The sequence below is a fragment of the Thunnus maccoyii genome, chromosome 19, assembly GCF_910596095.1.
Source record: "Thunnus maccoyii chromosome 19, fThuMac1.1, whole genome shotgun sequence".
Classification (NCBI taxonomy): Eukaryota; Metazoa; Chordata; class Actinopteri; order Scombriformes; family Scombridae; genus Thunnus; species Thunnus maccoyii.
Window position 1 is genome coordinate 10499505 of NC_056551.1, and position 26064 is coordinate 10525568.

Genomic DNA, 26064 nt, shown 5'->3' on the forward strand with positions numbered 1-26064 from the left:
GAATACTTTTTGCCCTGTGCGAGCGTTATGTGGACAGGACAGCAAGTTTCAGAAGACACAACCAGCTGTTTGTGCAGTAGACTGTTGCAGTTGCAGTCGTCTCTCCTTCACTCTCCTCCTGCTCTGGATGCTCTAGATTGCTGTACACCCTGTCCAAAAATATCTGATAAGTCATCCCATGTCAAATTAATGGACCCCCTCTACACCAATGTCACCCTTATGGGGTGTTATGTGCTATAGTAAAATGATGAAACAGTTTTATTTGTTAACTTGTTATCCACTAAATTATCATCCTTTTCCCTTAACTGTAGACCACAGCTTTATAAACTTGGAAAACCTAAGACTATAGCTACCTCCTGAAAGCTGTTGACATCTCAAGGACATGGCATCCATGTATTTCCACCTCTTCTTTTGTTTCCCTGCCTGGCTACTCTTTGTCTCTTTCTCCTCCCTTTTCTTCCTGACATATGTGTCCCTGAGGTTCTTCCAGAGTTTCTTAGCATCTGCAACTAAAATCATAAACAGCATGTTAAATACGATATTAAAACATATCATGTCAGCATTTAAACACAAAGTAGCAAGTCAAATAATACCTGAAATATGACACTGGAGCACTCATATAATGTGCTCTAATATGTATGGAGACACAACAGCCAACGTGGCTGCAAGATAAAGATAATCCATCACATCCTCCGCTCCGCAACCCACCACCGTGAACCGTCACCTGCTTCAGGCTAGTGTGTTCCAGTAAGGAACAAACTCATGCCGTTCATTTACTGCTGGTCCAGTTTGATAGCTTAGCCACTAAACTTTTGAAATCTTGTCATCAATTCAGCACTACACCATAGGTGCTGATGAGTGGATGGCCCAGCTAGGGAGGTTTACCATCACAGGAATTTGGTCCTCTGAACATGGCAACAGACCAGCTCCAAGACAGAAGAAATGTCATGATCTTTATCAAAAGAAAAAGCAAAATATTTATCTTTAAGTCCAGTTGTAGCATACCCTTTCAGACAAGTTCAGATGAATTTGTTATTTAGGTCTGTTTGTTAGTTAGGTTTGATATCTTGCAGACTGAGAAGTGTCTACTTTGTCACGGAGGGCAGATATGTCTGTTTAGAGGAACACACAGTTGTGTCTGTGGATTTCAGTCTGTAAAGGTACTGACAATACATTCAAGTATAGTGGAACTGTGTGCTAATTGTAATGAATTATTATTTTATATTATTTAACCATCAAGCAGATACCATCATCATCTCCCTGACAGGCTGTTCCAGCTGTTCCTGCTGCTGCTATGCCCCTATACTTTTTATGAAGGCATTTACTGTGTCATAATTGGAAAACCAAAGCTGTTCCAAGGTACCTATTCTTTATACAGCCTGCTGCACAATCCATCCTTTAAAACTGTATACAGTCAATCACAAATGTAACTAAATCAACAGTCAGTGGTAGTGTCCCTGCAGCCGGCTGGCCCACATAATACTGTTTTAATGTTAAAAGCTGTCTGTCATGGCTCTTGGTTCAACCCCCAAGCTGTGATTGGACAGTTGATTGCTTTTCAGTTTGGCATGGAGGTCTATGTCAATACACTGAGATGCAATACACCTCTTCACTGTCTTTGTGCTGTGATTTGATGTCACAATGAAAAACTATTCATTCAGATGTTAAAGACAAAAAGCTAAAAATTCTCTTTAAACATGTTTTAAATTTAATTCTGACACAACAAATGGATATAAAGGTAATTCTGTACATACCACAATATGTATTGTATTTTTTTGTTCGATTTTTTTTAATATAGGCATTTTAAATCCTCCTAATGTTCTCTATTATTGGCTGAACCAATGAACCGAACCAACTAATAAAAGCCAAACTAAACATCCAAGGGTCAATTAAGTAGGCGATCCAGTCATGATAGTGATAGCATATAGCTGTTGTAGTGCAGTATCAGAAGTAGCAGCAGTAGTAATACTGCAGTGGTAATTACAAAGAGCAGACGAGCAGTAACGCATAAGTAACAGGTAATCCTGAATTACTGACAGCACCTGAACGCATCAGTCTCCGGTGCAGCTGGGTACTTTCGGTTACCTCAGAGAAAACCGTGACAACAATGAGATAGCAGTAATTTGATACACAGGTCGCCTCTGCAAAGCCAATCGTGTTAAAAGGGATTAACAGGCGATGACAGCTGGATTTACTGTGAAGCTGAACCGAGTCTTAATTGCGTTTAGTTGCCGCTGTTTGAGCAAGGAGCCGTGTCACCATACGCTAATTTTGGACGAAAAATTGAGTCTCTGACCTCAATGTCTAAACTACTGGGAAATGCAGGTGTGTCGCTGCTTGGGGACAAATCGCTGGAATTCTACCAGGACCCGGTGAGCTTCTGCCGGCAGAGGATCGAGAAACACCGGAGCAGAGTGTTTCAGAGCCGTCTGCTCAACAGACCGACCGCCTTCATCTGCTCCGTGCAGGGCATGAGAGAGCTGCTGTGTGGTACGTTGTCTTTTGCGCAGCTGTGTGTATGTGGGTGCGTGCGTGTGCGCGTGCAACGCCACAGGTGAGCACCTGCATATTATTTAAGATGAAAACAGGGGTTAAAGTTTTCAGGCACCGTGTCTGCTTTCAGGCATAGAGCAGTTTTAAATTCATATTATATTTCATTCAATGCATTGTACAATTTTTCAGAAATATGGGAAAATTTAGTAGTTTTTTTTTTTACTTTATTGGATGTTATGCCACCTTTTTAATTTATTGGGAGATTAGTGTATCTGTAGTTTGTAGTGAGTTATAGTGACCTTTCTCGTTCGTCAACATAGTGAATCAGATTTTGTTTCAAGGCCAAAGAGCAAAGGGTTTTTTTTTCTCCATATGGAGTGAAATTCACCCCGAGATTAGTCTGATCGGTCATGAGAGAGACTCGTGATGCTGCAGGAGAGGGGGAAGGGGATGAAGCTTAACTGAAATTTTTTATCGTTTTATCTTATTATACTTCAAAATAATGCACTATTATCAAATACAACATAACATAGAACTAATAACTACGAAATGTAATAAATATAAGCCAAATTAAATCTTTTCCTAATTATAATGTCAACACAAGTAATAAAAGTTTTTAAGAGAGGCTACAGAAGAACTATAGAAAAAAAATATGTTAACTGGCAAAACTTAAAAGAGGATGTAGGAGTTTTAAAGGGAAAATAGGGGATCAATGAGGTGACGCATGTAACGAAATTTTTAAAAAGTTGCTATAAATTTGATATAAAGTGCTCTTAGAGTACAATGTAACTTATTTTAAGTTCTTATAAGCTAATACAGTATCTGACTTCTGGTACCAAAACTGCAAAAATACATATGAGGCATATAAACATGTTCTATCCTTTTTTTCACTTGACAAAATAGGACAAACTCCTCAGTGCGTTGTCAACTTTTCCTAAATACAATATAGTCTAAAACCTATTAAGAAACATCTCCAGGTTAATTCATTTTATATTATAATATTAGTGAACAGGAAAATGTCATGTTTAAGGTTAAGATCTGCATATATAACAAATAAATATTAAGATTAAATAATTACACATACACAAGATATTGTCACAAAATATAATAAACTAGTAGAGATGATGAAACATTGAGAAATATATGCTCCTAGACCAGTCTACAGTCCACTTACATACACTGCAAATATTTTCAACCTGAGTTAATATTTGTTTTCTCTGTGTCACTTTGAAGTAAAGTTTAACCCTTCTGTGGATTTGATAAGAGGATAAGAGATGTTATTGAATCCTGCTTTTGTCTTTTTTCGTTGGAACTGGATAACTGTCACACTTCTGGGGAAGCATCCTCAATATCCTGCTACTTTCTGTCAGCCTCCTTTCTTTTAAGCACACATGCACAAATACACACACACACACACCTGCAGGCAGAATCAAACCCATATTTTGATATTGTCTGTTTGATTGTATAATGAGTGTGTGAACAGTATGTGTATATATATATATTTGTGTGTGCATGTAATAATATGTGTTGTGTTTCAGAGAAGTCCAACTTGTTTCTGAAAGATCCGACTGATTTGATGACCAACATGTACGGTGATACTGTTGTAACCACTAATGGTAAACATATGCAAGTGCACACACACACACACACACACATTGTAACTGTTAAAATGTGTTTAATTCAGCTCTGCAAATATAAATATATGTGTCTTTCAGGTGAGGAGGCATGTCTTCTCCGTCTGTCTCTCACCAGCCTGTTTACAGGAAGTTGTTTACAATCATCAAGTGAATATATCACCAGGTAGGGAAAGTAAAATTATTACAATCATATTTTGAAGGCAAGCGTTGCAAGCACGTCTGGTCATCATGTCTGGGTGGCACCAGACATGATGACCAGACATGCTTGCAACAACATTGACGACACAACTGCAAAGCCTTTTATTGCTGCAACAGTTTGTAATGTGTCCATGCATGTCAAAGGTTTCTCAAGCAAGAATCTGGACAGTAATATGGTCATTTGGGTGCTGTAATAACAAGTGACTGTTACTAGTGTAATTGTCATTATATTATGTACAAAATGTATTAAAATGTGCTGCCAGGACACAATTTAGACAATACTTCTTTGGCAGTTACTGTGAAATGAGAAGCTGATAAGTAATTGCCGGGAAAATGCAAATATAAATAGTTTTTGTAGGGCAGCATCTCGTTGGAGATTTACGTGTGTGTGTGTGTGTGTGTGTGTTTCTCTACCTCTTTTTATCTACAGTGTATGTGAGCGCTGTCTGAAGGACCTCTCTCTCAGGTAACATTCAACACAAACCTCCAGTTAATTTATATTTTACATTTATTCATCCAACAGATACTTTTGTCCAAAGCGATATACAAATCAGAATTACAAATTGTTTCACAGGAGGTAAAACTCAAACTTTTGGATCAACAGAAAAAGTAGTGATATAACTTGACATGAAAACAAGGTTGGAGACATGGAGAGGGTGTGTTTCACTGTTTGTGTGTGTGTGCACAATTTTTTTTGTTTTTGTATATTTGCAAATGGGGAGATGAAACAATGACATATGGCTTCCATATAACCTTTGCTTGCTAGTTTACCCTGCTTACGACATCAGTAAATGATAAATTATTACACAGCAGGTCAAACATACATAGTTGTTGACCTTAGAAACAGGCACTCATGTATTTTTTTTTAATTTCAGCAATATTCAATTCAAGTCACTTCATATTTTCATGACTGACTCAGTGTTTTGGGGTAATATATGACACTAATCAATGCGTGACCTATGTGCTTGTGTGTGTGTGTATAGTGGCCAGCCAGAGTGTGTGTACACTGTGTTTAAGCGGCTGGGGACGGAGTTGGTGTTGGGCCTTTTTCTGAATGTACGAGCGGAAGAGCAGCCTGAGCTTTTCCAGGAAATCACACAACTTTGCACCCAGCACTGGCATGGTAGGAACACACAGATGTTTAGCACACACACACACACACACACACACACACACATGCAAACAACTTGTGCCTATTTTTTACAAATACACAAGCAAGTATGGGCATGTGTGTGGGTGTGTGTGTGTTTGTACAGGGCTTTTCTTTCCTATGCAGCCGTAGTATTGTAATTTTCTTTTTTCCGCTGACATGTTTCGTCAGTTTCATTGTTTGGCAATACAGAATTACGAAATCTTCCACTTCCTCTTTCATTTCAGTGTAATAAATATTTCTTTCTGTGTGTCTTTGACCACTTAAACACCTCCCGCAGGTCTGATCTCTGCTCCGGTGAATGTGAAGGTTCCACTGTGGTCGTCAGGTTTCTCCACCGCTCTGGAGGCCAGAGACAAACTGATGGAAATCATCAAAGACAAACTTAAAAATGACACACAGGGGTAAGGCTTGATGTGTCTCTCAGTTTGTCTGCATCTGTCTTGCTCTGTCTCATACACACAGTGCCACACACACACACACACACACACACACACACATAGGAAAAAAACAGAAGTAACTGCACCATTGCTTCTCCTTTTCCCCTCTCAGTCTTCATTGTTACGTCTTTCTCTGGTATGCAGACACACATTCAGTTTTCATTTTGCCATTATTTTCAAAGACTTTCCTAGAAGAAGTAGCCAGCAGGAACACATCAGGGTTTTCTCAAGCATGACAAAAACACCACAACATTGCTCAATTGCTCTTGCTTATTGAAGTACCATTTTAGCTCTCTTCCTTTGTGCTGTAAAGTGAAGGCTGGTAAAGGCTGCTGATCTCTGGTGATGCCGATTTGTTTATAATAACCAAACTATTAATTAGCAAATGATCTGTTGAACGTAGCATCTTAATCTCACTGTTGCTGTCTCACTAGTTTTGTCGGCTCTCTCGGGTCTTTGCCACTGCCCGACTCCAGTGCTGCCTCTCAGCATCTCCTGCTGTTCATCTCAGCCCTGATCCCCAAAGCTCTGGCATCTCTGCTCACCTCGTTCACACTGGCACTCAGTGGAAACGAACAGGTACACGAACGCAGACAAAACTGTGCATGTCGACGAGACAAAATGACAACAAGAGGGGGCTGAAAATACACAGAGATCCTGTAAATGGTAAAATGTTGCCAAATATTGGGTGTTTCAGTGTTCCTCTCAGATTGTGAGAAGTTGAGAAGCTAGAGTACCTAAAGAAAAATCAAGTCATGCCCTTCAATAAAAATATACTATTTATCCATTATTATGCCTCAACTTTTTGCATTCTCCTCTTACATTTAATGTCCTGATAAACAGAGATTAAAATCTGTGTAAATACAGTACCACATGAAGTTTTCTTTTCTTACTGAGTAAAAGAAATAGGCCCATGTGATAACCATGACCATATGTGATAACTTGTTTACATGTCTAGCTCTTTCTGCCTCAAATAGAATGGTCAAACAAAAATTCTCTCTGTCTCCGTGTTCAGGAGGAGACCCGTCGGCGAGCTTTGACGGACGCTGGTTACCTGCATGGAGTGCTGCTGGAAGTTCAGAGACTCTGGCCTCCTTTCATTGGTGGACGCAGAATAGCTGATCAGGTAGGACTGCTCACGTGGCATCCTGCTGATTTCCCTGCTGCACTGACTATTGCAAGAATTAAGATTTATTTTTCATCTTTGGTTCTGAATTTGAGAGATCCAGTCTAAAGCAACACAGATTTGGTCATGATGACTGATTTTGAAGATCATTTGAAGCCTGCACTGGTCTGTAGAGAATAGAGACACCTTCGTCTGCTGACCACTGTCAGCAAACGTTACCATGAAGTGTGGGGGAGTCAAGGATTCAGATTTTGCTCTCTTTAGTGATTCTGGATTTTTATGGTGATTTTTGCTACTTGAATCTGGACAAATATGAATCTTATCCTGTAGTTTGAACGGTTAGCCAAATCTGATCTGCAAAAGACATTAAATGTGTGATGCTGAGTGCAGGATTTGTTAAATGTTTAAGTGTTTCTAGCACATGAAAAACACTGAGCTTGTCTGTGTACGAACCCAAATAAAATTGGACTCCATCCATTTTATGCTTCACATATTTGACACATAGTAGATTCAGTTCTCCAGAGCATCTTAACAATCAGTGTAAATGTTGAATTTATTATATACCAATCCCTGGATTATTAACATAAGAGCAAGATAATAGCAAATTGAGGTAAGTATGACCCATTTTATATTGCCATATGTTAACTATTACAATAAGAAATATGAATAAGACATCCTATCTGTTACTTAGCTGAGGATTTAGTTTATTTTATTTGTATGTTTGAACTACTTACTGTAAATACTTACTGTAAGTATGGTCACTTTTATTAAACTGTAACTACAAAGAATTTTAACCAGGTGTTAACGTTTGTAGGGCAACACACAATAATTAGTGTGCAGACCTTGTGTTACTGCTGTTGTATGGAACGCCTCTCATTTGTAAATATTGTGAGTGATATATTTTTGAAAGACTTGTGATGGTTAATATCGTACTTTTAGTTATTGTGGTCTTCATAAAGTGAGACAGGCCTTTGCGTTGTGTGTTGCACTCCTTTCCTCTAGATGGCGACATATATAGATGAAAGCCTCCTCCACTGTCAGGAGCTCTTTCTAGTGTGTACTCAACATTATCAAGAGTCGCAAGGGCTGGACAAAATAACAGGAACACTTTTTTTATCATTATCATTGTGTGTCAACTCTATAAGCATTTGTATTTGTTTTGTTATTCTCATCAACATGAGACATGACACATCACTAAAGGCCAGACAGTACCAGGCCTCACTGCTTTGGTATTTACTGCAGGGCTATTTTATTTTATTAGAAAGTATTTTTGGTATTTTCTACACCTCTTATTTATTATAGATTGTCACATGTAACCTATATTGTTGCGTTAATCTCTACGCTGTGCATAAACATACAGTAAGCATCTTACTTTAAGTCCTGTATACCTTACAACATGGATTTCTATCATTAAAATAATTACTTTTCTATGTGAGGATTTTACATCAGCACCACTAGAATCCAACCTTTACATGACGTCCCGTCTCGTCTATTGGTCAGCTGCTTACTTTACGGACGGGTTTTTCCACAGTGGCTCCTCCTCCACCCGCACCGGCTGTCACTGATCTTTGTGACCTCATCAAGCAGGCTTACGCAACAACCCAATCAGAGGCATTGATCCGTCTCTGTGATTGATTGGCTCAGCTCCCCCCGGAAGGAAGGGAGCTTGGGAGGGGGGAGAGGGGGGTCGGTGTTTGGGCGGTAGGGGTGATGTGTGCTGGTGACGCTGTGAAGCCGAGTGGAAAGTCATTTGTCACTTCTAGGAAATGCACCAGTACACTTTGATTCCTGGCGGCCTCTGTGGGACACAGGTTCATGACGTGTGGAGATTTAGAGAATTGTAGAGAAGAAAGATATTGGAACCCATAGAATAAAAGTCTTTTTAAAGCCATAAAGTTTATTAAGGTCATGATTTATAACAAAAATACAAGAAGTATGTGTTATTATTGGGGATGGAAAGAGTACTAGATTATCTACAGTGACTAAAGTAGACATGATATTATTTGTGTTGAAAAGTACTCAAGCAAAAGTTTAAAAAGTAGCTGTTAATGATTACTTACAGGTGATTAATTACATATTGTATTGCCACTGTAAATGTCACCACAGTGATGTTATATTAAATCAAATGCGGGTATATACTGGTATACATAGTTAATAATTAACCCCTCCATAACACTTCAAAGTTCATGCAAAAAAAAAGAAAAAAAAGTTAGATTTGTGAGTGAGTGATCTAACAAGAAATCAACACAGTCAGAAATAGTGATAGTCCTTCCCCTGCCAATACCTTTGGATAACCTTGAACGCACCAACAATAAATAGAAAAGCAGCAGGGGAGGGCTGAGTCTGAAGTGAAAAGAGTTGATGAGATGTTTATGTGTGCAGGTAGTTGTGTAAGAGCGAGAGAGATTATTAGTATTCACTATGAGGTGGAAAAAGTAGACGCTCCATCAGGTGGAACTAAGATATGCAGTAGTTTTTACAACTTGAATGTGTTTGAGGGTGTGTGTGTGTGTGTGTGTGTGTCTGAGAGCATGGGAGTGAGTGAGCTCAGCAAGGGCAGAGACATCTCTCAGCGGGAACAAGGAGAAAGAAAGAGATTTGTAAAAGATTTTCCACTCCAGCAGAGAGAGGCAGAGAGAAAAATGAGAAAGAGGGTAGAAGAAAATGAAACAGCGATTATGTTCTCTGGCAGTCCATTAGTGCAGCTACTAATGGATGTAGTGAAAAGGTGAATTAAAAGGGCAACAATTGGGTAAGTGGTCTTTTTGCCCCAAGGTGGCTCTTTTCACCGGAGTGAAAAACCAGCTCAGGAAATTTTGTTGAGAATGGAAATACAATTTTCATCTGAGCCAAACATGAGTGTTAAAAAGTCTCCCGTTCATTTTGGTTTAATGGGGTATTAATAGCAGGCTCTTTCACTGCCGGTTCACTCTCTGTGTAGGTGCTGTGTAGTGTTACTTAAAAATCTGCTTTAAAATCCTGAACCTCCAGATCAACAGTTTTTTTTATTCTTGATACAAATGTGTTATTGGCAAGTTCAGCCCAATGAGCAGTATGTTCATCCAATCAGGTGCAGGAGATGTTTGCATAGTTAAATTGATGTTTCTGAGAAGGATACAACCTAATTTCTAACATTTAGGTTTTTATGTAACTTTAGTGAAATTTTAATGTGTGAAAATTTATAGATTTTCAATTTTAACATCTACAGTAATTGAATTTTACTGTATTCTGTGTTTTGCAAGCCTTTTAGATTCAGTAACTGCATGAAAAAACAGAGAGTTGACAACAGAAGAATTAATAGAGATCATTACAAAAATGATCTTGACCATCAGGGCTAATGGCTGTTACTTTCTTGTCATGTACAGTTCTGAACGATTGAGAGGAAATACAGATAAAGATAACTTAATGTCAGTGAATTTAAATAAATATTATAATGTGATGTTCCCATTCTGCGTGTGTGTGTGTGTGTGTAGGACTCCACCCTCGCAGGGTTTCATGTCCCAAAGGGTCATGGTGCAATGTATATCAGCCACTCCGTCCACCGTGACCCGGACGTGTTCCAGCAGCCGGACAGCTTCCTGCCGGAGAGATGGAGCGGAAGGTGAGGTTCTTAAATTTGTTTTAAAAACGTTCTGTGTAGAGGTTTTGGATTTAGGGTTATATTATATAAAATAAAATGAACATAAAGCAGGAAATGCACAAGTTGTCAACAAAAGGTGAGGTTTAAGACTACTGGAACAAAACACATAAAAAGGGAGTCATTCTAAAGCACTGAGCAAAGTATAGAATAAAATCCAAAAAAGCTCAGTTTAGCAAACGACTTAGAAAAATAGTGAAGGTGTACTTACATATATATGTACAGTATATGCATGTTCTTTATCTCTGTGTTCATGTACTCATGCAAAGGCTTTGAGGAAGGCTTTTGCATATAAACACTATTTCTAACAGTGAATAAACCCTCTGACCCAGACAGAAAAAAACATGAATCCAGGCTCTGTGTGTGGGTTAACATTTTTTCAACCTGTGGTCAGTATGTCTTAAATGGGGAAATGGGGGGTTTCACAATAAAGGACTGTATTGGACTCAGTCACTATGTACAGGGGTTTTTATTTGTCTGGTCATTCAGTGGAGACACAACTTTTCAAAAACTTTGCAGCAAAACAATCAAGTTTTTGTATCAGTCCTTCAAAATAAACAAGCAATGGCTTCTTTCTAAAGCCGCCATTTTGCATAGATAATCAACACTCACACAGAGGGAAATTCATCAGACAAAGAGGCAGACGGATATATTTTTGCACCCAAAGGAGCAGAAAATGGACTAGAATGCGTTTCAAGAAATGATGATTTTTGAGCAAGTGATTAAACTTTCACTTCTTAAAACTTGGAAAAAAGTTTCGCTTTCTTACTCTCGACTTTGCTGTCTTCACCCACACATCAAACCCACAGTTGAATGGAGGACATTCATAAAATAGGGAATCATGAACTAAAGAAGAAGGAAAATCACAACATAGCTTAAAATGAATAGAAAAAATTGCTGTGACATTAGATTGAGTATCTAATTGTGTTTTTTTTTCTCATTTACTGTCTCTGGAAATTGAACCTGTGACATTTTTTATGAGTAGCTTGTCCTTTAAAGTTGACAGAGAAACATCTGCAGTATCTGTTCACACACCGTACCTGCCACTGGCATCACACACTGACACACACACATGCACACAAACACAAGGGCCATTAGGAGTAAGAGGAAGGAAGTTCTCAGTGCTGTGACACATATAGGATTGAGGAAATGTGTCACAGAAAGCCATTTTCATAAAAAACAAAGAAAAATCCAGCATTTCTATCTAGCATCTATTACAGGGTGTAGGGTTAGTTTAACAGCACTACATAATGTTTAAAAAGAAGTGGAATTAAGCCTGAGAGGAGAGAACAGAGAAAAAGCATAAACAAATGGATGATGGATATATAATATTAATTCATACTGATGCTTATGGACGGATGGCAAGCCAGGTAACGGACAGATTTCTGTAAGATGGATCATTTCTGTAGGAGTTGGTGAGGAAATGAGGAAGAAAGGAAATTACTAGACCTTGCCAAATAGTTTTGGTTATAACAGTTTCCTCTAAAAGCCTTTCCTAATAGCCACTGTGCTGTTTCTTCATTTCTTATTACAAGCATAAGAATAAGTTTTTTCTCCGTAGCATTGTATTTAATAATTCAGCAAGTGTTCAGCTGTCCTGATGTTTAAATTTAGCTCACTTAAAACGGAAGTGTTTATCAAGATTTGCACATCACTAACTCACCACATAAACTAGTTCCTACATAGAGATTAATTGTTGCTAAATATTTTCACACTCTAACTGCCAGGTCTAACAGTTACCTAGCTAACTGGACCAAGTGGCCAAGCTAACATTAGTATGCTAATATGGAATGAGTGTAATGGAATAGGGTTGACATTTCTGACCAGACGTTTGATCAAAAAGCTGATTAATAATGATGTAAACAGACTTCAAGAAAAAAAGCACAGTCTCAAATTACAAAACAATATGCTAATATGCTAACGACTGAACAACATTGGTCAGGTTAGCGAATTCAGATAATTACCAACCATTCTCAGCTGCATGAATACTACTGACTCTGAAACACACATTTATCCATGTATGCACTTATGAATAAAACAAAGTCATATGTACATTTGTAAGTTGGTTTAGTATGCAGTTTGGCCCCATAAAACAGTGGCTTCCTGTTTACATTTTTCATTGGATAGCGCTACAGATGTTTCCCACCAATTTACATCACATTTAATTCTTTTAAAGGCACCACGTGATTTAGTAAGTCAGTAATTTGAAAGCTAGTCAGCACAGTAGCTAGTTACTATGAACTGAGGAACTATGAACTTACTAGCAAATCTATAGATGGATGTAGCTACGACTGGTGCAATCCAATCCATTTCTCCTGTTGTGATGGATAAAACTGACCTCAAACAAACCTATAAAAATGAATGATGATTTAAAAACAACTTTGTTTCCCTCTTTGGTGACTGTGCATGCTGAGATGTTCTGATATACAAAAATAACAGACTAAGCAAAGATTAAGACATTTTTGTAATATTGCTTACATTATGTACACTCGTTTGCCAATCAGAATATATATATTATATAGTAGTAGATAGATTATCATCACATATCATTGTTTATTCATTCATTCATTTTGTCATATTAATGCTTCTGTACACAGCATAATAATCCAGTATATCTGGGGTCTAGACTGCAGCTTGCTTTATGATTCTGTATTGGAAAATGCTGGTAAGCACCGAGCATACATACGCCTACATCGTTACCATAGGAACCAATGCAGATAGATTAACAACGCCTGAGCACCCAAATTTGACCCAATCACTTTCAGTGCAGACAGACTGCTATAAATATCAGATGTGAGGAAAACAAATGGGATTTTCCTCCCTCCTGAACACAACTAGAGATACACAAAGAAATCCCCCACTTGCATCCCTCTCTCGCTCTCTGTCTGGTACCTGCTGTCGACAAAATGAAACCTGATCTGATTCCTTCACTAATTCACCCTCTCAGTCAACCGTTATTCTATTCATTCATTTCCTCCATTCACCTATTTATTCTCATTCATACTCGTTCATTCAGGGAGCAGAGCAGAGGGGGGAAAAAATCTATGAATGTATATATGTAGGTAGCTGCTGCCATGGAAACTGGTCACCTGACACTGTCTTTACCAATAGGGATTCCCCTATTTTGTGTGTGTGTGTGTGTGCACGGGGTGGGGGAGAAGCTGTTTTCTCTCCCATGATGCCCTGTGGAATGGGATGGGATACAGAAAAATGAGTCAGAGAAGATCCTATCCTGCTTTTTTTTCTTTTGTGTGTGCGCGTGGCTCAGAACAAAAGAGGGTGATTCCTCTGAAAAGAAATGTCGTCTTTTAGTTTAGGGTTTCCCTTTATCAGTTAAATATAACCGCCATTATCAAACCATTTTCAGTAGAACTGTGACAGTATCAGTTTAAGAAATTTAACAGGAAAAGCAGTTTTTCAAGGTTAAGACATACTTAATTTTTACTCACAGACACTCAGTGCCTTAAGTATATTTTGTCTGGGTGTGAGAATTTATTATTTTAGTTTTCAATTTTGTTGTAATTTCCTTTTTGCTGCAGCATAAGTGTTCACCAGGTGATTTAGAGTTCAAACAAATAAATTACACTTAAAAAATAGCAGTTCACAAATATATTTTTGATGATCTTTTCATGCCGAACACAATCTTTACTTGGTAATGGATGACATTTAGAATTTACTGAAGTGTGCGTAAAGGCAACAGAGCCCTCAGCTGAAGAAAAAAAAAAAAATCTATGAATGAATAGATAGGTAGCTGCTGCCATGGTAACTGGCCACCTCACACCCGTTTTTACCAATGGGGATTCCCTGTGCGGTTTGTGTGTGTGTGTGTGTGTGTGTGTGTGTGTGTGTGTGTGTGTATGGGGGGGGCGGGTTGTGTGTACACCCTGCTCTGCGGTACGGGATGGGGTTAAGGAATGAGTCAGAGGAGATTTTATTTTAGACACTATGATGTAAAATCTAGCAAACGTGTCATAAAAATATATAAAAAACATCATAGAAAATGTTGAACGCATATACGTACATACTTTATATTCAGGTCATAACTCAGCTAAGACATCTAGACTTAAAGCATATGACGATTCTTAAAGTCTGATGATATTCCTTTTTTTTCTTATTGTCCATCAATCCCATCAAAGGCCAAAACCAAAATGATGTTACTAACAAGTGTTGTCATCGCAACCAAACCTGGAAATAGCTTATCCTTCTGTGCCATAAACCTCCATTGTTTTTCAAAAGCTATTAAAAAACACATCAACAGTTCTGGCATGCTCCTTTGTTCCAGTCAACACAGTCGATCCCACATAAACTGTTCTGCTGCCATAAATACTCACAACCACGCCAGATGAAAGTAGTACCCAACAAAAACACAATTCACTTCTATTTGAGTAACATTTGCTTAAACTCACAGTCCCCAGCTGTTTTAGGAAGTTATTTAGCCTTCTAAAAAATGAACACGTATTATTCTTGCTTTAAAGATTTATTTGTTTAGTAGGAACTAACAGAATGTCACAGACAGGCTGAGGATGTCGGAGGGTATTGAGAGATGTTGATTTTGGTTGTTTTAAGTTGCTAATGGGTCATATATGTATTTGGTTTATCGTGTATTAACCAGTTAATAATTAGGTGACAAAAGTTCATGTTTTTATATTCTGACAGTGTTATATGTCCACACTAGTAATGTGTTTCAAGTCTCACTAAAACTAGTGAATTTTCCTCATGATTGAAAAGTTAGCCATCTGTCTATCTGTCTACGTATTCTTCCAATCTTCCATTTATCTTCCGGTCTATTTCTCTCTCCTCCTACCTGCTTCTGTCTCCACTTGTCCATCTGTCAGCCGTCCTGGGGGACTATTTTCCTGTCTGCCTTGATAGTTTCGCTGCTCCTTCTCTTGCCACCTGCCTGTTTAATTTAATGACTGCAGTCCTGTTACATAACAAGCCCACCTACAATAACTACAGCACAACCACATCATCGTTTGTGTGTGTTTCTGTGCGATGGTTGCCTATATCGTCCGCTGTGTGTGTCCCAGTATATATCATCAGCTTGTTTGTGTGTGTGTGTGTGTGTGTGTGTGTGTGCTTTTCCAGTTGGAAGCAAATAGTAGAGCTGGCAAGTTAACATCCTATCAGCCGTACGCCCACACAGGCTCTGCTGGCTGTAGATAAATGAATCGGAAACGGAAACGCTACCAAACACAGATAAAAATCCAAGCTACTGTGGCGGGTTGTGTCGCTAGTCTTAGATAAATCTGAGAGCAGGGATTTTCCCCCTGTTCTACAGAAAAAAAAATGACATACATCTGTTTTCATTTGAAGTGGAAATTATTAGCCAGTCTTAAGCATGTGTATTTTAAATTGGCTCAGTCTGCTCTCTGTTTCAAGAAATCACCACTGTACGTTTTCTCAGAAATCACACAAGTCAACAACTCCCTAAAGATAACTTAAACATAAATTCAGTGTTGATAATAGGTTTGTAATACTTAATATTACAGGTCTGTTATTTCCTAATAATTCACTTGAAGCTTCCAGAAAATAAATATGTAATTAAGTACTAATTCCAGGGAACATAGAGTTATTTTAGTTAGTTTAATCAGTTTTGTTGAGTTTATAATTGATTCCCAATTGAATTTTGTTGAAAGAACGACTCCATTTAAACCCTTGTAAATATTTATTCATAATTAATATATTAATGACAACTTTATTCTTCATATACGCTGAATTGTATGTTTGGCTGTAGTTTTTTTTTTTTCAACTGACACTGACTAACTAGCTGTTCATGAAGAATTTCACTTCAGATTCTCTGTGGTCTCAGATTGAATTCCCATTTCATTTCACTTCATTCATTCAGCCTGGCATAGTGTTTATGTTAGTCTATTTCTTAGCAGTGGTGGTGGGGTTATTTTGTTTTGTTTTGCTCTAACCAGTCAGTAGAGAGTGACGTCATTTTCAGTTGATACGGAAGCTGCATTTGCGAGAAGCAGTTAAATTGAATTGTTTTTCACATTATTCAGAGGAAATATGGAAATATGTTGATTTAAGATTTATTATTTATGTCAAGTCAACTTACAACAACTTGAACAGCTGCGTTAATTTCATCCGATTGTCCGCATGTATTAATGCATTTCATTAATGTAGAAAGATGACATCTCCATTCTTTTTTTTTTAATTTATTTTTATAAGCTTTTCTTTTAAAGAAGACATTTAAACAAAAATGGTACATATGTGATAACCAGACATAAAACACAAAAAAGTAAAATAAACACAAGGGGAGGTTCCATAAACAACTATATATATATACATATATACATATATATGTATACACACTCACACACACACATACATTTACACCCACACACATGTGTGTATCAATTCTGCACTTGGAGGGGAAAAAAATACAACAAAAGAAGATTGTTTTAAATGAGAAGATATGCCCTCAAAGTAAGTATATTTGTATATTAGGCCTACTGTTATATAAAATCAGGCCTTATAGTTGATACATGGGTAAACCATTTTGACCAGTTTTCATCAAAGACATCAATTTGAGTTCTTAGTTTAGATATCCCCGTTCCTAATCCCGTCTACACTCTCATTGGTCAAATGTTTCTCCACTGAAAAAAAAAAAAAACTCGGGGTGATGTAAGAGCATCCACATTCAGCAAGTTACTCATATAAGCTCAGCCTGTCTCTGATTCACTTCCCATCCACTCAACATACTTGTTAAAGCCTTATGCTGGACATCTCTGTGTCTCAGTATTACAGGACTGCATTGTACGCTACACGTCTTACTGTTTCAAGATGGGTCTAATAGTACATTACATTAAACCATTAGACAGATGCAGCAGAGAACACTAATATTCTCACTCTGTCTCTAACTGTCACACACACAAATCTACTCACACACACACTAGACTCAGACTACACACACCACTAATGCTTCCTGTTTCCCTTTAATCAGAGCTCAGGTTTCAGGAAGGCAGGATGCATTAGTGGTGAGAGGGGGGAGATGGTCTGCATCAGCAGGTTGTTGACAAACCTGCCGGCTGGAAGCAACCATCATCTGTTTATTTAAAAGTATATTTTTAGAGAAGTTCCATTGAAAAGTTATTGCAGTTATGGCAGAGAGAGTCAGACCGTCAACATGAGTCAAATTGTGACATAGATTAATACATGCCCATGTTCTGTTGTCGTGCAACTTCAGACTTGTGCACTCCTTTCCAGAATCCTGGTGAATTTCTCTTGATCCCCAAAAGAGCTCACCTTGACCTCTGAGGTCAGGGTGAGATGGAACCAGCAAGGAACCTGGTTGTTCCTCAAAAATGCCTTATAAGTAGTTTGAACTCTTTGGCTAGATCATAATCAGATATAGTTGTATTAAACAAGTATGTTCACATGTATCTATAGTTCAGTGAGTTGTCACTGAAGTTCAGGATAAAACACAAAATTATTTTAAGAAAAGCCAGTGAGTAGACATCAAGTCAGGATTATTTTGTGAAACCGTAGAACTGTTGCTTATAGAACCTTTCAAAGAATAAATTTAGGGTATAGGTCTTTTTTAGCCATACCAGTGGTGTGGTTCTAGTCAGTCAGTCATGTCAGTTGCAGACCCGCCAACCCTGGATGAATTTTTTGAGTACGGCTTCGGCGACCTAGATGCGTCAGCTGCATATCACTGCTGTTGGCACAATGAATTACTGTATATCATTTGCATACATGCAGCAGTCAAACAGACAAAAATGTGAGGGATGCACTGATATGAAAATTCTTGATACTAATAACAGATTTTTTGCAAAAATATCTGTAGATGCTAACACTGTTAGTTAATCATTTATGCCTATGTTTGTCCATTTGTCTTTCACCTGCCTAAACATAGCTTACCAAGGAACACAATTTCACTTAGGCTACACACTAACCCACCACTACTGCTGCATTTATATAGTTTCTATTGTTTCCGCCTCCACAACTACCAAACTTTTAGCCAATTTGATTTATTTTTTTGATATATTCAGCTAATTTGAAAAAATGACAATGTAGCTGTAAAACCCCAACCAACCTAAACAGACTATTTTGTGGCTATGGTGAAATAAATTTTTTAGAGCTGGTTAATACAACGGTTCTCATTATAGGTAAGCTATTACTAAATGGTATGATGACCTAATAACAATACAGACTGAATATGAACATGTCGAAACTGATAATATAGGACTACTGTAAATCATGCAAGAAATGAAGAGACATACAATAGACCTAGATAATATTAAATTATAGTTAGATTATTAACATATTTAAACAAAGCTAAGCTGATCTGATCTGCATTAATGTCTAAAGAATGTATGTATTGTATGAACAAGGTTTACTTGTATGATCAGTGACTACGGGTCTTATCATTGGTTGAGAGACATGATGTCTGTTCATCATCTGACTGTCACATGACCTCACATCTGATAATCATCCTGTGGATAACAACGTCTTCTTTGACGGTTTTGTTAGACGCACAAAACAGTAGTATGAAGTATGAAGTGGTCATTATTCTGCTGAAGGACCAACTATGAATGGAATTCAAATTTGACTTGAGTGCTGTTGTTTGTAGAAAATCATTTAAAAATGGCAAACGGCAAATAAATGTCTAGTAAAGTTTGAGGTTTTTGGGGGTTTTTTTCACCAAAGTTTTGTGTTCTTTTAACTTTCAAAGCTTTTTCAGTATATTGATTTCTGTATCTCTGAGCATTTGCATCTTTCTCAACACACATTTAGTATTATTGTGTAACCATGCAATTATGTTTTTGCATGTGCAGGAATGCAGGCCAGGAGCACTTCCTTTGTTCCTTAGGCAGTGGGCCCAGGAGCTGCATCGGACTTAAACTTACAGACGTCTTCGTCAAGGTGACTGCTTTTATTTACTCACATCAATGAAACACATAAGTTCACACAAAAAAGCTCTTTCATTATTTCCATTTCTTAGGCTGTCCATAACATTTTCTTTACCGTATGAGTAAAGGAGGTGAAAGGATGACTGAAGGAAGTCCTCTTTGACTTTAACCTCCTTTTTGACTTTGTGTTGTATTTCAGTGTTCTTTTAGGCAGAGAGACAGACACAAAGGAGAAGTTAAAATGCTGAAATGTTGACACATTTGTGTTGACCAGCCTCAACTTCTGGGTTCACTTAGAGGACCTAAAAGATAACAATTGCACTGGTGTGCGTTTTGGATTATGTCTGAGTGAATGTGTTTACTAATGGGAGAAAAAAGGGATCTTTCAACCTGAGAGGACACTTTTAGAGAAGTGAAAATTGGGACCTACAACATGACAAAGGAACAACAATACTGTACTGTCAAGAACTGACATAACTTGACATATAAACAAAGAACAAAGTTAGTGTAATTAATTCAAAGTTTTGAAGCTTAACACCCACTTAATGGAACAAGAGAGGAACCAACAGTGACAGAGAGGGAGGTGAACCATCCCCCAACCATTCAGTAAATAGAGCACTGCTCATGGGAATGATGAAATGCTTGGCTGTGTGTGTGTGTGTGTGTGTGTGTGTGTGTGTGTGTGTGTGTGTGTGTGTGTGTGTGTGTGTGTGTGTGTGTGTGTGTGTTCATCAGTGATATCAGACTGAGAGCCTGAGATCCCAGGTACAGACTGTCCTGTTTAAACCACCTGCCAGTCCCAAGGGCAGCACTCACCATAGCCACCAGGACATACTGTATATGCTCGGGAGACACATAGACACACACGCACACACACACGCACATAGATAGCCCATGGAGAGCTCCAGAACAAGACAGGTGTGTTACAGGTGTGACAACAGCAAGGAGAGAGATTTGCTTCCCATGTGGGGGTGTTTCCTCTGGAAACAGGTGTGTGTTTGTGTGTGTGTGTGTGTGTGTGTGTGTGTGTGTGTGTATATGTGTGTGTTAGTCTTTACTCTGGGGAGTGAGAGGGTGACACCAACTTCAAAACAACAACTTTATCATGTTACAACCAATAAAGTGACATCTTTTAACTTAATTTATTGTTTGCTAAGCCCCGCCACCCTTAGCTACTGTTGCTACGCTTATCTGTCAAGCTGTTCTGTTCTCGTAAGGCACAGATGCAGTTAACAATGATAACAGCCCTCAGATTTCAGATTTTTACCATAAAAATTCTATATTTTAAGACATTTTTAAGAACATATGTGTTGGATGTCATAATATTCACCTAACTGATTCAACCATGATGCCTTTTTAGCAGCCAAACACATGAAATGTACAAAAGAAGATATATCTATGTTGTATTTTGAACCACAGTCTTGTATTCATGACTTCATTCATTGCCAGATCAACTGCTTTTCACTTCTCAATGAATATGGCAACAACGGCCAGACGAGAGAGCAGGAGGAAGGAAGCAGATTGCACTAGTCAGCCAATGAGAGGCTTATCTCAGCAGTCCACATCAGTTGAGCCAGACTGTTAACTAACACACGTAGAGTATGTTATTTAACCTACGCTGGTAGATAATAGTCATTAAGACATCATCTACGTTCTTCCTTGTGCAAAAACAGCAACACATACGTACAGACATAATATGGATTGGGGTGTTACTGCAAGTTATCCAAAATGCAACAGCTAGGGATGACTCAGTCCTACACACGCACACAGACGCACATACACACACGTACACACACATACACACACAGACGCACACATTCACTCATGAGTCATTGTAAATGTTGGGCCTGATTAAATGGAGCCCAGGTGAAATGTTCGCAGCAGCTTAATGATCTGCTCTCTTCTCATTCAGCTCTCCTCATTGTTCAGCAGGACAATCGTATCTCTTTTAAAATTATTGGATTACGTATTCTAGATAACCAGAGGCTGCTTGTTTTTTATTGCTTAAGAAAGTCGCATGAATGGGATAATGTGGGCAGGGCATTGCTCTATACTCTCTGAATGGATAATGAATAGTCATCTTCTTGCGGATTACACTGTAGAAATGAGAGAAGAATGTGGTGGATTTGATTCTCAGGCCAGCAGCATCCACCACACCACTACCATATTCATTTAAATATGTATTAATACTGCCTCATAACTAATAACAACCGGAGATGAGGAAGAAAAGTAATGTAAACATCTCAGGGAAACTGTCATGTAAATTTATCACAAAATCAAAGCGACAAGGGTTTGTGCTATTTAGGTTAAAATGAGAATATCTAACTTTTGAAAGAAGGAATTACATATTTTTCCTCTTCTTCCTGTTACAAAACGAAAACTGAAATTCGTAAGAAATGCATCACACCCTTACTCAATTCAATATCCTACATTTTGCTGACCTAGCCTTACGTGGTCTGTTATGACCAGTAGATTATGGTAACTAATGTTGGCAAATATTTGATAAATATTGCTTCATATTATTCATTCATTTCCACTTGTAACCACAGATGCCATTGTTGAGCAAAAGTTACATTGTCTCCCTTTAAATACAATTTAACAATACTTGTCAGCTGGTGAGCACTATGATATATGGCCCTCCAAAGTAGCATAAGACAGTAACAGAGCACCAAATAATCCGTGCCCATACATTAAGTGCCTTTGATATTAATACATTAATAAACACATAAAAACAGAGCAAAAGTATTAATACTTTATTTCAAAGGGAACTGTCTGGAAAGTCAAAATTAAAGGAGCAGTACGTTTTATTGCTCCTTATCGGTTATTATAACATTTCACTCTCAACAGTAATTGCTTAGATGTAGGAATGCAGCACCAACGGTAAAAATACGTCCAAAATGGCAAAAGCGCACACGTAATTTCGCTAATAATCCCTCATTGCACAATAGCACAGTTACGGCAAGCATGTTGAGTCAGTATTGAACCAGGAAGTCCATAAGCTGATAGATGTTTACAATGGACAGTTTGGGTTGTAATTTTACCATTGACTTTGGTTTTTCACCTTTTCACTATGTTTTCACTGTATTTTGTTTTTATTCCAGTATTAAAATAATATCTTGTTATCTAATTTCCATTTTTTTTAAGTAGTTGATCCTGTCTTTTAGATAGGTGCTTTATAGAGGGTTCATTATTATTTTTCAGCATTGAGCAGCATACACAACGACTGACCCAACACTGCTTGTGATCATGCACAAGAAATACCAACAGGTTTATTTTGCACCAATGATGCACTCGTTGAACCTCATCTCTTAATGTAACCTGCTCTGTTATGGCTAAAAGACCATTTGCTTGTTAAAAGTATGTCTGATTGGCTCTAAGCAGGCTGACCACTTGCACATGCCACCACACACGCACACACACACACACATGCACACACCCAGGAGGGCGTGAGCAGAGTGAAAAGTAGACCGCAGGGATCTAGGTCAGAGATGTGACTCATCGCCTCCTTGCTTCATCCCTACCCCTTGCTCCCTCCCCCACCCTCATCATCCTTACCCCATTCCCTCACTTCTTTCCTCCCTTCCTCCTTCTTCGTTCATTCATCCCACTCCTCCCCCTCCATCAGAATAATCTTCATTCATAAAGTGGAGGGAGGCGGGGCAACTGCGTGTTACTGGAGGATGCGATAGGTCGGTTCCGTGGCTGAGTATCAGCCAATGGGGAGAGCTGGCTATGATATCACCAGCCATGGAGCTCTGAGTGCATTAAGTATGTAGAACAGATTAGAAAATAAGGTTTTCCCTGTCTTGTGGTGCCATAGTTCAGCCTTTACACAAAGCAGACTGAAGATGGAATGAGTGTAATTGTGACATTTTGGTGAAAAATGACAATTGTATATAGTGAGAGAAGTCTTTGTCTAGTCTTTGCCAGATGGTCAAATGAGCACTGATATAAAGAAAGTTTCAAAAAAAAGTGGTAAGCTTCATATGATTCAGTTAAAAATTAATTAACTTTTAGAGTGTTTGTCTAAAAGTAGGAGTTGTGTTTGATGAGTCATTACCGCAGCCAACCAAGTCTGAAGAACCTAATGTTCCCTTTCAGCTTGGCTGCTAGAAGGAGTTGCGTTGCTATTTCCAAACCTATAAAATAACATGCAAACAAACAAAAAGTGTTAAGGAGGCTGTATCTTTGCAAGTCGGAGGCTTATTCAGCGTCGGTGGAGGCTGTAGCTCTGCCAAGTAACATTTTATTTTTGCTTAGGAAATCGCCACCTCAGCCCCCGCTGCTCTTAACTCTAAATATCATCTGTCAGGCAGAAATGAAGTTCTGTTTATGTCTGATACTGAAGTTACAACACATCCAGAAAACAGTTTTTTTTTCTTGTGTTTTGCTGCCAGGAGGCGTGCGTGTACCTGTTAAAGCACTACGACTGGTGTTTGGAGCCTCCATCGCAGGATCTTGAGTACAAATGGCTGCCTGTGTCTCGCCCCGCCATCCCCCCCACCATCTCCTTCACCCAACTGGATCCGACCAGATCTGACAGTAGCAGCTCTAGATAGGAAAGCACAGTACATTTAGTGATGTACAACATTTTCTTATAAAACCATACGAGCACTAGAAACTAAGGATGGGAAGAATCACCGACTCGCATCGGTGCACCAACATAAATGTTCACGATGCAATTGCCCTGATTAAAAAAGTTTGCACCTGATACAATTTGGTATTAAGTCACGATGCATTGTTTCTAATATCTTTGCATCAGTAAAATCCGATTTATACATATAGATATATATAATCACTAGTACAGTGTAGAGGCGTCATGCTTTTATTATTTAGAAATGTGACCAATAATTTAACATTTAGATTGATTCTTCATCTCTAAACTGTTTCTCAAGCAGACTGGCATGCCACAGCTCTGGATTTAATGTTCCACACGATGGAGTAAATGGCTCATTACACTATTTTGACAGTAATTGTTTGGGTCATATGCATGTAAACAGGAGACAGAGAATACAACACTATGAAGGACTTGTGAAAAGGCCTGTTTGTGAAACGTCCAAGTGTTTTTTTTAAAGGTCAAAAAGAAACAGCAGAAATGAGACGCGTACTGAGTTGCAGTACTAGAGAAACAAATATGTGAAGTAAAAATGGCACTTTTTTTAGTTAATTTATGATTTGCTATATGCTTAATAAATAAAATAAACTCTCGGTACCATATTGAATTGCATATAGCATCATTCTTTGCATGGAATCGCACCGTATCGTGTTGAATCTCATTGTCAGTGTCTTCATATGTATCTTTAATGTATCAGATCGTTGGCAATGCATCGAGATGCGTATTGCATCGGCCTCAGTGATGGAGATGCACATCCCTACTAGAAACACCAGCTGTGGATTACATATGTATATGTATGTATGTTTATATGTCTAGAATGTGCAGAAAAAGCTGTAAAATATCTGAAACACAGAGAGGGAAGCCAGTAAACTGTGAGGCATTCCCCTGCTGCGTATGATACAGTAATCATTGTGGGGAAAGCCGAGGAGTGTGCTGGTTTCACTCTGTGTGTTCTTCTGCCAGATATTCATCAGCTTTCCTTGAAAAATCTGCAATTGAAGACAAAATGAATGACTCATGATAAGACTTCCATTGTTGAATCTGACACTGCTAGACAGTATTTTTTTTGTCCGTCTTTAAATGAGTCATTTATCAAACGGTGGTTAAAAAGATTCACCACACCACGTGAAACGCTCATTGATTTAAATCACAGTAAAATGTCTCATGCATCAGATGTTCTAGGTAGAATTGAAATTTACCTTAATTACCTACAAATAACCGCCCCAAACTGCAGCTTTTATGTAGTAGAGGTAGCAATTTCTTCATGCTTCACTATCAATATTTAAACTATTAAATCCAAGGGAGCACACACGTGCACACAGGAACACAGAGGTAAGCCCTCAGATTCCATCACTGACTGCAAACCTGTTTCCCCTCCCCCCCCCTCCACCACCTAGCAACCACCACTGCTTAGCAACAGTTCGTCATACCGACACTGACTTGCTTCCTCTTAGTATGCAAGTCTCACACACACATACACACACACACACACACTAACCTGGTTATTTTTGAAAGCGTTCGGTTGGCAGTGATACACTCACCATCTGAATCACATGTAAATGATGCCTGAAGGTGCTTCATAGCACATGGCTAAATTTGAAATAACCCAAGTGACCTGAATGATTTTTAGCACATGAATCATCAACCAAGTATTCAGATGAATCGTCAGATACTTAATGTGAATAAACAGTACGTTTTAATTACTTATTTATTCATATTCAGGTGAATTCTTTGCATTATATTACATATTATGTATATTTCCATTAATCTTTATTATGCGTAATGGTTTGATGTACAAGACAGAGTCTAACTTCATGTAATGTTAATCAAATATACATGTTTTGAGACAATAAGACATTACTCTCAATTATCACAATTACATTGTTATTTTAGTCTTTGTG

General features: G+C 38.2%; 1 protein-coding gene and 1 long non-coding RNA gene across 2 annotated transcripts; one reads left to right on the top strand and one right to left on the bottom strand.

Moving 5' to 3' along the window:
* On the bottom strand, window positions 1–2366 carry LOC121885724. Its single transcript, XR_006092605.1, has 3 exons — window positions 2297–2366; window positions 354–509; window positions 1–149 (listed from the first exon to the last, which is right to left on the bottom strand). It is a non-coding gene; the product is annotated as an uncharacterized LOC121885724 (long non-coding RNA).
* LOC121885723 (cytochrome P450 26B1-like) lies at window positions 2056–24765 on the top strand. The gene is made up of 11 exons (XM_042395432.1): window positions 2056–2490; window positions 4032–4109; window positions 4209–4293; window positions 4759–4794; window positions 5312–5451; window positions 5759–5882; window positions 6353–6497; window positions 6934–7044; window positions 10518–10645; window positions 19474–19561; window positions 23946–24765. The coding sequence occupies exons 1-11, from the start codon at window positions 2301–2303 to the stop codon at window positions 24105–24107; spliced, it is 1287 nt and encodes a 428-aa protein (XP_042251366.1). The 5' UTR covers window positions 2056–2300; the 3' UTR covers window positions 24108–24765.
* The last annotated feature ends 1299 nt before the right edge of the window (window positions 24766–26064 follow it).

Coding starts and splice junctions, on each gene's coding strand:
- LOC121885723 (XM_042395432.1), top strand. CDS start 2,301: ATGTCTAAACTACTGGGAAATGCAGGTGTGTCGCTGCTTGGGGACAAA. Junction 5,883..6,352: donor CTTAAAAATGACACACAGGG/GTAAGGCTTGAT, acceptor CTGTCTCACTAG/TTTTGTCGGCTCTCTCGGGT. Junction 6,498..6,933: donor CACTCAGTGGAAACGAACAG/GTACACGAACGC, acceptor CTCCGTGTTCAG/GAGGAGACCCGTCGGCGAGC.